This window comes from Sander lucioperca, chromosome 11 (assembly GCF_008315115.2).
Source record: "Sander lucioperca isolate FBNREF2018 chromosome 11, SLUC_FBN_1.2, whole genome shotgun sequence".
Lineage (NCBI taxonomy): Eukaryota > Metazoa > Chordata > Actinopteri > Perciformes > Percidae > Sander > Sander lucioperca.
The window spans coordinates 33,172,567-33,185,783 of NC_050183.1; the positions used below are offsets into that span (position 1 = coordinate 33,172,567).

General features: G+C 38.0%; 1 protein-coding gene and 1 long non-coding RNA gene across 3 annotated transcripts; one reads left to right on the forward strand and one right to left on the reverse strand.

The window, feature by feature from the left end:
• Nucleotides 1–233: 233 nt before the first annotated feature.
• LOC116063299 lies at nucleotides 234–12,520 on the forward strand. 2 transcript variants are annotated; one of them, XM_036007136.1, is made up of 4 exons: nucleotides 234–4,062; nucleotides 10,076–10,244; nucleotides 10,713–10,808; nucleotides 12,050–12,520. In XM_036007136.1, exon 1 carries the CDS (start codon nucleotides 524–526, stop codon nucleotides 1,796–1,798), a length of 1,275 nt encoding a protein of 424 aa, XP_035863029.1. In that variant the 5' UTR covers nucleotides 234–523; the 3' UTR covers nucleotides 1,799–4,062; nucleotides 10,076–10,244; nucleotides 10,713–10,808; nucleotides 12,050–12,520. Both variants share the same exon structure in this region, with proteins under 2 accessions (XP_035863029.1, XP_031174069.1).
• LOC118496231 lies at nucleotides 9,853–10,892 on the reverse strand. Its single transcript, XR_004898751.1, has 3 exons — nucleotides 10,802–10,892; nucleotides 9,996–10,456; nucleotides 9,853–9,956 (listed from the first exon to the last, which is right to left on the reverse strand). It is a non-coding gene; the product is annotated as an uncharacterized LOC118496231 (long non-coding RNA).
• Nucleotides 12,521–13,217: the final 697 nt, after the last annotated feature.

Sequence of the window (13,217 nt, forward strand, 5' to 3'; positions counted from 1 at the left end):
TGTCATATCTATTGTTCTATATCTATGGGTGTAACGTTATCAGCGGGTTTCCTGGATGAACTACATTTCCCATAATGCATGTTTGCCCGGGACATTGACGGGGGAGGAATGTCATGAGTTTTCGCTGTTCGCCGGTAATGCGTACTGGGAGTATACTTATTTCAATAAAGTGTCTACGTTCAACAGTCAATATTTTACGTTGTCGAGCTGTGTGTACGTGTGTGCTAGCAAGTTGTGTTCTGCAACTTCAAATACCCGGGGACAATTATGTTGGCACTATACTGTACTGCATAGCCAATATTCAAGAGTGTCCCCCTGCCATGTCTCTATGACAGTTGCCTTTGTACTTTCATCATTCGAAGCAATGAAAGCTCATCTGTCAAGATCTCATAATGATTCATGTAGAGTAGATGCAACTGAAGGAGCATGTGGTTTTTTTACATGTCCTTTGTGTAACTTCAAGCAGCCCTTTTCTGAGGAAATTCTATTGGGTCATTTGAGAAGTAATTTATGAAGTCATGAGATGGTAGCATGCCCATTCAAGAATTGTAATTACAGAACAAATAGCTACTCAGCGTTTAATGCACACAAAAGTAGAAAAGATGGTGGTGATTCAGACTTTGGTGAAGGTGTTGTATTGGCAGGCAATGATAGTGCCCCAGTTGTAGTTGCAGCAGAAAGTCTTGGGGAACATGCTGAAAGTCACAGTGCAGGGTCTGCAGACACATTTGATCTTGATGAGGTAAACAGTCAGTGTGACACAGACACTTTAAGAGCCCAGTTGAACCATAACTTGGCATCGTTATTCCTAAAGATGCAATCTATTCTTCATGTATCTGACATGGCATCTCAGGAAATAGTGGAACATTTGACTCAGATATTTTCCTTGTCCCAACCGATACTCAAACATGACATTAGAGAGGTCTTACAGAATCATGACATCACTGTCAGTGAAACACTTCTAAATGATGTTGTCAGTACTGTTATGGACAGTAAAATTATTGTCAGTGCCACAGCTAAGGGGAAGCAGTTATCCTCAACCAAGAGAAGGAAAACCTTCATCGAAAATAATTACCCTGTGGTAAAGCCTGTACAGTATCTGCTACAGCCAGGACACACAGCAGTGCATGTTCCCATTCTGGAGATGATACAAAAAATCTTCAATCATACAGATATTCTGGACAAAATTAAAGAAACAAAAGTGGCACAAAACAGTCATTATGTAAGCCACCAAGATGGTTTGTACTTCAAAGAGAACACATTCTTGTCTTCAGATGAGTTAAAGATAACACTCCTTTTGTACATTGATGATTTGGAAATAGCCAATCCACTTGGCACATCACGCAAAATACACAAAATCTGTTCAGTATACTGGACACTTGCTGATCTTGCCAGTAAATACCGATCAGCCCTGCATGTAATTCAGCTTGCAGCTTTATGTAAAGTGGCTGACATACAGACATTTGGCTATGAAAAAGCACTTGGTCCTTTGTTGAGAGACCTCCGTACCCTTGAACAAGATGGGGTATTCATTGAGTCTATTGGTAAGGTAGTTCAAGGAACAGTCATGTGTGTGGTGTCTGACAATCTTGCAGCCCATGATTTGGCAGGCTTTTCAAAGTCTTTTAGAGCAGAATATTTTTGCAGATTCTGCACAGCGACACAAGCTAAACTTCAGACTCATGAAGTTGCAAGTGGCAAGTTCAGTCTTAGGACAAAAGACAGCCATAATAGTGATGTGCATGCTGTAATGCATGGGGATAGAGTCAGAATGGTGTTCAGGCAGATTGTATCCTGAGCCAGCATCTAGAGCATTTTCATACGGTCACTGGCTTTCCACCTGATGCCCTCCACAATCTTTTTGAGGGCATTGTGCCCGTAGAGCTCGCCCTGTGTATCGGAGAGATGATCCGTTGCAAATACTTCACCCTTGAATATTTGAACGAGAGAATTCTATCGTTTCCATACCAGCACACAGACAAGCTTGACAAACCTCATAAAATACCACAGACCTTTGCTGTAAAGAAAAGCATAGGTGGTAATGGCCACGAAAATGCCACATTGCTTAGACTGCTCCCTTTGATTATTGGGAATAAGGTTCCTGAAGAGGATGGAGCATGGACTGTGCTAATGGACTTAAAAGAGGTAGTAGAGTTATCACTCTGCACAGAATTCACAGAGGAGTCCATCCAGTATTTACAGTCCAAGATACAGGATCATAGAGAGATGCTGAAAGAAGCCTTTCCAGATTTCAAACTCCGTCCTAAGCATCACTACATTGAGCACTATCTTGACCTTGTACGCCGTTTTGGGCCCCTTGTACACTTGTGGACAATGAGGTTTGAGGGTAAACACCGTTTTTTCAAGAGAGTTGTACACGACACACAAAACTTTAAAAATGTGTTAAAAACACTTGCAGACAGGCATCAATACATGGTAGCATACCATCTCAGTGCCTCAGGATTCTTCAAACCTCATCAGCAGACGTCAAATGTCTCTTCTGTACTGGTATCAATGCTTCCAAATGTTGCCAAGACATACATTGAACAAAAAACAGCAAGCAATGTTATTTACAGCACATCAAAGGTCTGCATTGATGGAACTGATTATGCTGTAGGAATGTTTTTGTCCGTGGGACAAGAGGGAGGACTGCCTAATTACTGTAGAATTGAACAGGTTCTCCTGGTTAACAGTAGTGTTGTCTTTCTTTGCCAAGAGCACACATCACACTACATTGAACACCTGAGATCTTATGAACTTTTCCCAAACAATCTGGCTGTTCACACCCCATCAGAGCTAAATGACAAAATACCTATCTGCGCTTACAACATAGATGGAAGGTTGCTCTTGACACCCAAACGTTTCATAGTATTACACTGAAGATTTGCTGAACCAAGTAAACAGATGACTGCAACATTCTCTTGTAGCTGTGCAGACCAGTAGGTCCATGAATAAACTGCCCCACTACAGCAGCTGGCCTTCCATACATCCCATCGTTCAAGTGGTGTCCCAGTGTTTGTGTATTATGTGGACATGAATATGTTGTGTGTGTCACTTTCTCTCCATGAAAATTAACATGTTTTTGTCTTTTAGGAATCAAAAGATGGCTGCTGCCCAGAAGCATGTACTGCGTGTTTATGTTGCACAAGACACCGCCCTGAAACTTACTCTTCTTGAGCGACCAAAGTCAGTGGAGGAGCTGAAAGAAATAATGCAAGAGAGGTTCAAGCCGAGACTGGATGGGGACTTTAGCCTGCACTATGAGGATCCAGACTTTGATGGTGTCTTGTGGACATTCAGGAGTTACCAGAGAAGGGCACATTGAGAGTCGTCAGACCTGAAGGTGACACCTCATCTACTGCATCTTCTGACACAGACATTCTCCCACATGTACCTGTGTTACAGCGCCAGAAAAGTTGGCCTGATCACTTTGTTGTTCCTGGTTTTGGTTATGAAATGGAGCATATACTAGAAGAAGGAAATCGTGTTTATGAAGAATCAGGAAAATTGCTGAAGTTAAAGAGGTCACAGAAGAGTGAAATCCTTAAACAAATGGCAGAAACGATCTACAGTTTTAAACCATACCCACATGAAAAGGAATTGGCAATGGCTGCTCAAGCTTTGATTACAGCTCATCCATGTCTCAGAATGACTGCTGGTGAAGACGGGGATTTGGGATGGAAACGTCACATAGGGTACAAGGTTGCTTCTTACCGTAACAATCTGGCCAAAGCTGGGGTTGCAGAAGTTGCCATCAACACAGGGAGGCGGAGCCGAAACAACCCTGACAATGATCACCCCCATAAAAACATAAAAAAAGCTTGAAAAGCTGAGGTTAACTACATCATCAACCTACCGAAGGATCAAACCCCAGCCACTCTGGAAACAATGAGAGAAGAAATCATACATGAAGTTGAAAAGACTGAGAGAAACCAATTAGTCATAGGCCGGCTCATGAACACAACCTATGCCCTTTGTCGCCAAGAAATCGTTGGAGCTCTTGTAGCTCCACGGGTGAGAGACATCGTGGACAGATGGCCAGCCCTACTTATGGAGTCACAGGTAAAAAAAAAAAACGTGATTGATTTTTCCAATATTTAAATGACTTTTAAAAATCTAAATTTTCAAAAAAATCACCAAAAAGCAAATGGCAGGACTTCCGGTTATGGTGGCCATGTAGGAAGACGTGTTTTTTGCTGCTCCGCTGCTACGGTCGCAAAAAAAGCTCTCCTGCTCATTTACAGTTTCAAATAGAAGAAGATTTTGAGGTGTGATGCCTAGCTCGGTAAAGTCACAAAAGGGGAAAGGTGGGACAACCAGACAGCCGAGCCTGTTTGACTGTAATCTTCGTGACGAAGCATCCAAGGCTAACTAGGCCATGACTATCAAAACTGACAATGAAAATGAACCAGCAGGCACCAAAGCTGATCAAATACTGGCAAAATTAGGCTCAATGGAAACAGGGTTCACCTCTAGGCTTGATGGTTTGGCAGCAACTCTACAAGATGTGAAAAAGGAGATTAGCGACTGCAGTGAACGCATGTCCCATGCGGAGGTGCGTATTTCCACCGGGGAAGACGAGCTAATTAGCCTGCAAGCTAAAGTCAACACGCTACAAGCTAAGAACAAAACCATGGAGGATAAACTTATGGATTTAGAAGCCAGATCTCGTTTAAACAATCTACGGCTTGTGAATTTGCCAGAGGGCGCTGAAGGCGCAGGCGGGGACATGTGTGCCTTTTTAGAGAAATGGATCCCCGAGGCGTTGGAAAAAGAGGGGCTACAGTCCTCTATTGTTTTGGAAAGAGCACACAGAATTGGACCAAAGAACGACAACGCATCACGCCCGAGGACCGTGATAATGAGGTTTCACAACTATAAGAACAAGCAGGCAGTATTTACCGCTGCACAGGAGAAAAAGGAGGCTTATTACGAAGACCAACAGGTCCGTTTCTACCCAGATTTGGCTACGGGAATTGCCCAGCTGAGGAAGAAGTTCGACCCAGTTCGCGAGGAACTACGTAAACTGGGTATTCGCCATGGAATGTCTCATCCCGCGACCCTGCTTGTGACTCACAAGGGCAAAACTCATTCTTTTAAAACCCCTGCTGAGGCACACGTTTTTCTCAGGAGAATCCAAGAACACTTACATGAAGAAGACACAGGAACACAAGATGATAGAGCCAATTAATGTGGTATGTGATTTGTTGTAGGCAGGACACAAATAACCAAGACAAGCCCATTTTCAATTTATTTTATTTTATTTCACTTAATGACTGACACGTAATTATTATGTACTAAGGTTTGAAGCTATATATTTACAAAGTGTATTATATAGCATGACCGTGTACTTCTATTCAACAGTGATCATAAGAGGTCACATTATTATGAGACAAATAAGATGTTACTGCCATACAACAAGCCGAGTGTTAATCAAAGTGAGCAGGAGTTATAAGTTAATACTTGTTAGAGTGTAGCAGCAGCAGTAGTAATTGGAGTAGGTTGGAACAAGAGAGTGGTTTGACTGATCCTCACTGGTGTGGACCGGTCTTAGCAATAACGGGAGACCAGCAGCAGGGGGGGGGATACCCTCTTGAGTGGGGGAGGGGAGAGGGGGGTTATGTTTGTTCAGAGTGTTGGATGTCTGTTCTAACATCCCAAATTGTTATGCCTATAAACAAGGATAGTTTTACATTGCAAAGCAACCTGGTAAATTTAATTTTTAAGTTTTGTCTCAAGAAGTGAATCTTAATTTTATTTCATGGAACTGCAGAGGTCTGCAACGTCTTCAAAAGATAAAACAGGTTATGAATAAACTGAAAGAAATGAATGCTAAAATTGTACTGTTGCAAGAAACTCATCTCATTGATGATAGTATAAGGGTGAGAAGGAGGTGGAAGGGCACTGTGTATGCGGCATCGTTTACATCTCAAGCTAGAGGGTTATGACACTAATTCATGAGTCGGTTCCATTTAAAATAAAAAATATTATTAAAGATAAAAGGGGAAGATTTCTAATACTTCAAGGATCTTTGTTATCAGAAATGCTAAATATAACAAATGTTTATGGTCCTAATGTGGATGATAGCAATTTTTATAATGACCTATTTTTTACTCTGACTTCATATGATAGCCGGGGACTTTAATTGTACATTAAACCCAGAAATAGACAGATCAACTGGGGTTGATAATTCACATAACAACTGCAGGGCTACAATCCATAGGTTTATGAGAGATTTAAATTTATTAGATATATGGAGAGAGAGAAACCCGAATGTTAGAGCTTATTCTTGTCATTCGGGCACCTTTAAGACGTACTCTAGAATAGATTTCTTTCTTGTTTCTTCAGAATTGCAATCTAAAATTTCTGACTGCTCTTATGATAATATTGTGATCTCGGATCATGCACCATGCTGTTTGGCCTATAGGGATGATAAATTATTAAAAGATCCACCCAGATGGCATTTCCAACATAAATGGTTACAAGATGAAGACTTGGTAAAATATTTAGGAAAACAGATAGATGAGTACTTCCAAATTAATACTACACAAACTACTGCATGCGTTAAATGGGAAGCTTTCAAAGCTTTCTTGAGAGGGCATGTCATTAGTTATACAGGTTCTAAATCAAAAAAGACATAGGAAACTAGATTACAGTTGGAAAATAGGATAAGAGCCCTTCAAACGAAAGTAAATAATTCTAAAAACAATAATTCACAATTAGAGAAAGAATTATTATTATTGAGAGCTGAATATGATAAGCAGTCTGCTTTTAGAGCTGCCTCAAGTCTTCTAAGCTTGAAAAAGACATTTTACGAACAAGGTGATAGGGCTGGCAAATTGTTGGCATGGCAAATAAAACAGCTTGAAACGAAATCGCCAATTACATCAATAATATCAAATGGGCAGACACTGTTGGATCCAATAGAAATTAATAATGCGTTTAAGGGCTATTATGAAGAATTGTATAAAGCACAAGCAACAATTAAACTTGACAATATAAGCACCTTTCTAAATAAAATAGATATTCCCACTATTTCGGAGGATGATAGAGTTAATTTAAATTCAAAATTTACAATAGAAGAAATTGGACAAGCCATTGATAGCATGAAATCTGGAAAAAGAGCAGGGCCTGATGGCATTCCTATAGATCTGTATAAGAAATTTAAGAATAAACTTTTGGTACCTATATTGGACATGCTTGAAGAAATCTTTCTATCGAATTTTCTTCCTCCTTCATTAAATACAGCCTTGATTACTCTCCTGCCTAAGCCAGGAAAACCTTTAGATAAATGTGAGAATCTAAGACCCATTAGTCTTTTGAATTCAGATTTAAAAATCATTTCTAAATTATTAGCAAAACGACTACAAAAAACTCTCCCTTATGTAATAAATCAAGATCAAAATGGATTCGTCACGGGAAGGCAGGGCTTCCATAATGTACGGAGATTATTGAATATTATTTATTGTAAAAAGGATGCGCCAAATACAGCTCTTCTATCATTGGATGCCGAAAAGGCCTTTGATAGGGTTGAATGGCCATACCTTTTCCGGGTATTAGACAAATTTGGATGTGGAAACAATTTTATTAAATGGGTAAAAATATTATATGATAGCCCCACTGCTGAAATCATCATTAATAGAAATATTTCTCAACCGATAGCAATAAAACGCGGGTGCCGACAAGGCTGCCCGCTCTCACCTTTATTATTCACGTTAGCAATAGAACCATTTGCAATTGCAATACGCTCACATCCCCAACTTAGTGGAATTACAGTAGGACCTACTGAACATAGGATTTCTCTGTTCGCAGATGATGTGATCTTATTTATTTCGAATCTAAACACATCAATAAGGATCACTCTGGAAATCATCCAGTTATTTAGTGAAATTTCAGGTTACAAGCTCAATAAAACCAAGTCTTCTATTTTACTGTTAAATGAACATGAAAGAGCAAACCCAATCCCAGATGTTATACAGTTTAATGTTGTGACAGGAATGCAAAATTCAGTTGATAGATGGATGCCGCTGCCAATATCTATAATTGGGAGAATTAATATTTTAAAAATGAACATTCTTCCAAAGCTACTATATATGTTTCAGAATATTCCCCTTTCACCCCCGTTTGGTTTTTTCTCACAGATGAAAAAAATGTTTATACGTTTTCTCTGGAACAATAAAAGGGCAAGACTTCGTTTGTCTTTACTGTACTTGCCTTATGAACGTGGAGGTTTGAAATGTCCTAATTTTAAGCTGTACTATTGGGCTGCGCAGCTAAGGTCTATTATGTTTTATTATACTAATCACTCACCACATTGGATAGAAATGGAATCACAAGGATTAAACTTACCTCTTCCCTCTTATATATACTCAAATATAATAAGAAAACTATTAAGAGAAATTAAAAATCCAATTCTTAAAAACATGATAAAAGTATGGAGTGATGTGAAGACACTTTTGAAAGATTCACATTGTCTGTCTCAATTTAGCCCATTATGGGGCAACCAATTTTTTCCACCAGGCAGGGCAGACGCAACATTTAAGTTATGGAAAACTAAGGGACTGAGAATGGTTCGAGATGTGTATTTGCCAGAATCTGACATACTTATGACCTTCCAAGAATTACAAGATAAATTTCATTTAGATAAAAAACATTTCTTTAAATATCTCCAACTCAGGAGTTTTATAAGAGCAAGTCAAAACAATATATTTACGAAACCCACCACTTCAGACTTGGAAGAATTGTTGTTAAAAGATAGTCAAAAGAAAGGCATTATTTCTCAGTTTTATAATCTGATTATGTTTTACGTTCATGAAAGTTCTCATGATAGATTTAGAGCTTGGAAGGATGATTTGTCATTGCAACTTTCAGAGGAAGACTGGCAGGATGCATGCACTTTAGCCCAAACAACATCAATAAATACTCGTCTTAAAGTTATTCAATTTAAATGGTTAATGCGAACATATGTGACACCAGTGGAGCTCTGTTGATATAATGGAAACATTCCTGATGTGTGCTCAAAGTGTGAACAATGTAGAGGAACACTGGTTCACTGTATGTGGCATTGTACAAAAATTACACTCTTTTGGGAAGAAGTAAGAGACATTGTTCAAAATATTATTTCCAAACAAATAATATTAGAGCCAAAATTGTTTTTATTGGGCTTATATCCAGAGAAGCATAATTATACAAAAAATGAACGTACATTTATAGACCTTAGTCTGCTTAACGCCAAAAGATGTATAGCTTTATTTTGGAAAAAAACATGTAGACCAAGAGGCACTTTATGGTTACGGCAGATGCTGTCTGCTCTGCCACTAGAGAGGATTACATATGTGCTAAAAGGCAAACAGGGACTTTTTGAGAATATCTGGAATACTTTTATTGATTATGTCAAAGATTTGGATTTAACAGATGACAATGACTGAGATGTGTGGACACTGCAGTTCACTTCTGTACAACAATTTGTATCACCTGATTTGTATAATTCATATATTTTATTTTAGTTTATATTTTTATTTTAAAGATAAGTGATAAATATTTATCGATTGTTGCTTCGTAAAGAGATGTTTTTCTGATAGGCATTGTGGTTGTTTGTCTTGTGTTTGTGTATGCATAAAACTCAATAAATATATTCTGGCAAAAAAAAAAAAAAAAAAGCAAATGGCAGATGTAAAAGTTGACAACACATCACGCTGTGACATATTTTTGCCATTCACAGTAAACAAAGTGGTAACACTTTACAATAAGGTAAACAAAGAAATATGTAGTTACTGTTTTTGAAAGAGTAACAAATGATTAGTTACCCTTTTTAGGGTCTTTTTTGTGTGTACCTTATTGTAAACTGTTACCAACAAAGTATACAGAGGTTTATTATTTTAATTTCCTATAGATAACATTATACAGCCTGTTTTAAATTAAAGAATGACAATTAACTTTCTATTTTGACCTTGGTTCTGACTCATCCCTAATAGAATGGCCCTTGGTTTTGCTACCTGCCAATTGAAAAAATACATTCACAATTCAGTTCCTTATTCATCTTTGTACATTTCTTTGTAATTCTGTCCATGTACAGGTTTTTGCAGAGTTCCACCGAATCAACAACGTTAACCTGCGCAATCAATTCTTGTAAAAAGCTGGACAGACACACGCCTAAACTCATCACCTTGTTCAGAGACAAGGCCACCAAAACTGGCAAGATAGCGGAGGAGCTAGCCAAGCTCATGAGGATTTATGACCTTCAGGTGAATTTTTAACTTTGCATGATTCAGAAACAAACAACTGTAAGAAGCCATAGTTTGAATTGCCTCGACTGTGCCCCGAGGTTAAGTGATTATGCCATGAACGCAACATTGTCATCTCATCAGAGCTAGACGTCTTGACAAGATGTATTCTATCAGAAAGAGGTACCATAAAAAGATACTTTATCAGCTTCAATTTGAAGAAGTCCAAATAACTACTGTTTTCGAAAAAAATTTGATTTACAATTTTAAGTTTTTTACTTTGTGAGTTATTAAAGTATTTACAATAGAAAGTTATTAATTTGAAAAAGGTTTTACTGAAGAAATGGTGACCCAAAATACTGAATCTACCATCTATAGCAATGAACACCATCAGAATATGGAGCTATTTAACACTTACATTTTGTTTTTAAGTGTTTGCTCTGCATTTGTGTAATTATTATTGTAATGGATATTTTTTTGTCCATCTAGGAACAACGTGATGTAAATATGAGACGGGCCCTCGTCCTTCGTGCACTTCCTGTGTACCTGCGTGAAGATGCCTCCAAGTTTTTCAGGACCTGTAATGTAAGTGTACTGGACTCACTATCAATCACTTTGCCTAGCTATTTAGTCAGCTTAAACATATGACATCACTCAAAGAACTCTAGGAGAACCAGAGGGGTATTTCAGAAAGTAGGTTATGTGAAAACCATCAGTATAGCCAATTGTATTTTTTCCAACAACATAATTTCAAAGTCCGTGTTTCTAGTTTGCCGCCGCATTATGAGTATGAGATTAAATGACTTATAGTTCAATCTGTAGACAATAAGTGTATGTCTGCCTTCAATGTCGGTCCTGGGGGTGAGCGACACCCTCAGCCTCTGGTCACCCAGCGACCTGACTCAGGACCAGCTCCTCTCCCTCGGTCGGACGTGGTGGAGGTGGAGATGACTGTCACCACTTCATGTTCATCTACTCAGCCGGATGTTAGGACACAGATGTGCGTTAAACAGCATCTGTTGTTGGTACAAGCTACTACAAGTTAAAATATCCACTGAATAAACTTTTACTTTGTTTAATATGTAAAATAAAACCAAAGTGAAGAGTTTTTATATTTAATTTTCAGCCAATTTAAATAAAAACAAAATAGCCTAAAATAAAACATTGAACAACATTCAACTACTTCCTCAAAGGCTAATATAAAAGAAAGTGATGTTAAATTCAAAATGAAAAGACGACTGCATCTAAAACTCTGTCAGTGATTTTTGTTACGGCCGCAGCCAGAAAATGTCTGCTTCCTGTTTTCTCCTGTTGCCATGGTGAATCACAGTATCGGAGCTCCATTGATGATGGCTTTTTACTAGTCGTCAGGCACAAGCTCAACTCAGATTTAACATACTCCGAGTCAACTAACCTAACTCAGATCAGCTGTTCTGGAACTGAAAACTCAGTTTCACTTCACAGGTCAAGTCAACTCAGAGTTCAGGGTTAGGCTCAGAGTTTGTTGAAATTCCTTTCTGGAATACCCCCCCAGGACCTGTTTATGAAGTTTACTTGAGTTGTTAATCTGCAAACTGACATGTAGAAATTACATAAATGAAAAGGTAAGTATAAAGTATTCCACTAAACAAAAAGTATGCTAACAGATAGGTGTGAAACTAACATAAGATAAATAAGCATATGTAAAGAAAATAGTTTAAACATGTAGCTTAGTTGCTAAGCTTAGTTAGTCTAAGTGCAAAGTGACCGTAATGTCTAGACATCATTAGTATGATTTGTATCCTTGAGGGGCTGAACTCATTCTTGTATTATTTGTGTTTTTATAGTCAGCAGATGGTCCAGACCTCACTGACACTCCGGTGGCTCTGACAGTCGTCACGGATGACACTACTGATGGCCCTCTTCAGCCCTGAGAGCATCTGTATTGTCGTGGAGGATAAAATACTTGTGAGTGGTCCCACAAATCTGGCTGACTCATTTCTCCTGCTCTTTGGGTACGTCTATGCACTAGACCTACAGTACCCAAAGAATCTTGAGCTTACATTCATATTTATCCAAAAAGTTGTGATGTGTCTTGAGGACAACAAACCACTGAAAGGGCGTCTACTGACACTGAAGAATGATTTGTTCAATGAGTGAATCACTCAGAATGGACTATTTGTTGAGCATTGAGTATTGAGGAAGTTTTTTGTTTTTTTCCCCTCTTTACAAATGTAATAATTTGCCTCTTCTACCTCAGATTTAAGATGTAACACTGTTTGACTCTTCTACCTCAGATTTAATACATTGATTGTTAATAGATAAATATCACAACATTTGACGTATTGCCAAGCCCAAGTTTTTGTACAACGTTTTTAAACAGGGTTAAATGGCTCCACATTCTAATAGTTGTCATTGCCGTTGAGGATGGATTATACTTAGAATCTTATTGAATTTTATCATGAATCCTTTGTGAGTTTTTATCATAATGTTTACTGAATAATGTGATATGGAGACCCAAAATACTGAATCTACCCTCTGTATGACCACTATTATAATATGGAACTATTAACACTTAATGCACTTTAAAACACATTTTTGTTTTTATAGAGTAATTTCGTTTTACTTTTGTTTTAATTTAAGACAAGCACTTTGTTTTGACTGAGCTCCTTTTGATTCGTGCCTTTTTAAAAAGCACATTGTTGAATAAAAAAAAGGTGTTAAATTGTCACTGTGGTGTCACTTTCATGATTTCTAACATTAGCTGATTATAATTGTGTAGTGGACCAACATCAGTATTTCAGTTTAGAATTAATTTTGAGTGCATGTCCCACATTGAGTTGAATATTATTGAAAATTTTGAGTGTATTTCCCACATTATATGAGTCGAAGAATATTGAAAATTTTGAGTGTTTCCCACATTCTATGAGTTGAAGAATATTGAAAATTTTAAGTGAATTACTCCCTAATTATAAGTTGAGGAATATCAATATTTATAAAATAACATTGAGATAA

Excerpts from the sequence above, each read along its gene's own strand:
- LOC116063299 (XM_036007136.1), top strand. The coding sequence starts at position 524 with ATGGTAGCATGCCCATTCAAGAATTGTAATTACAGAACAAATAGCTAC.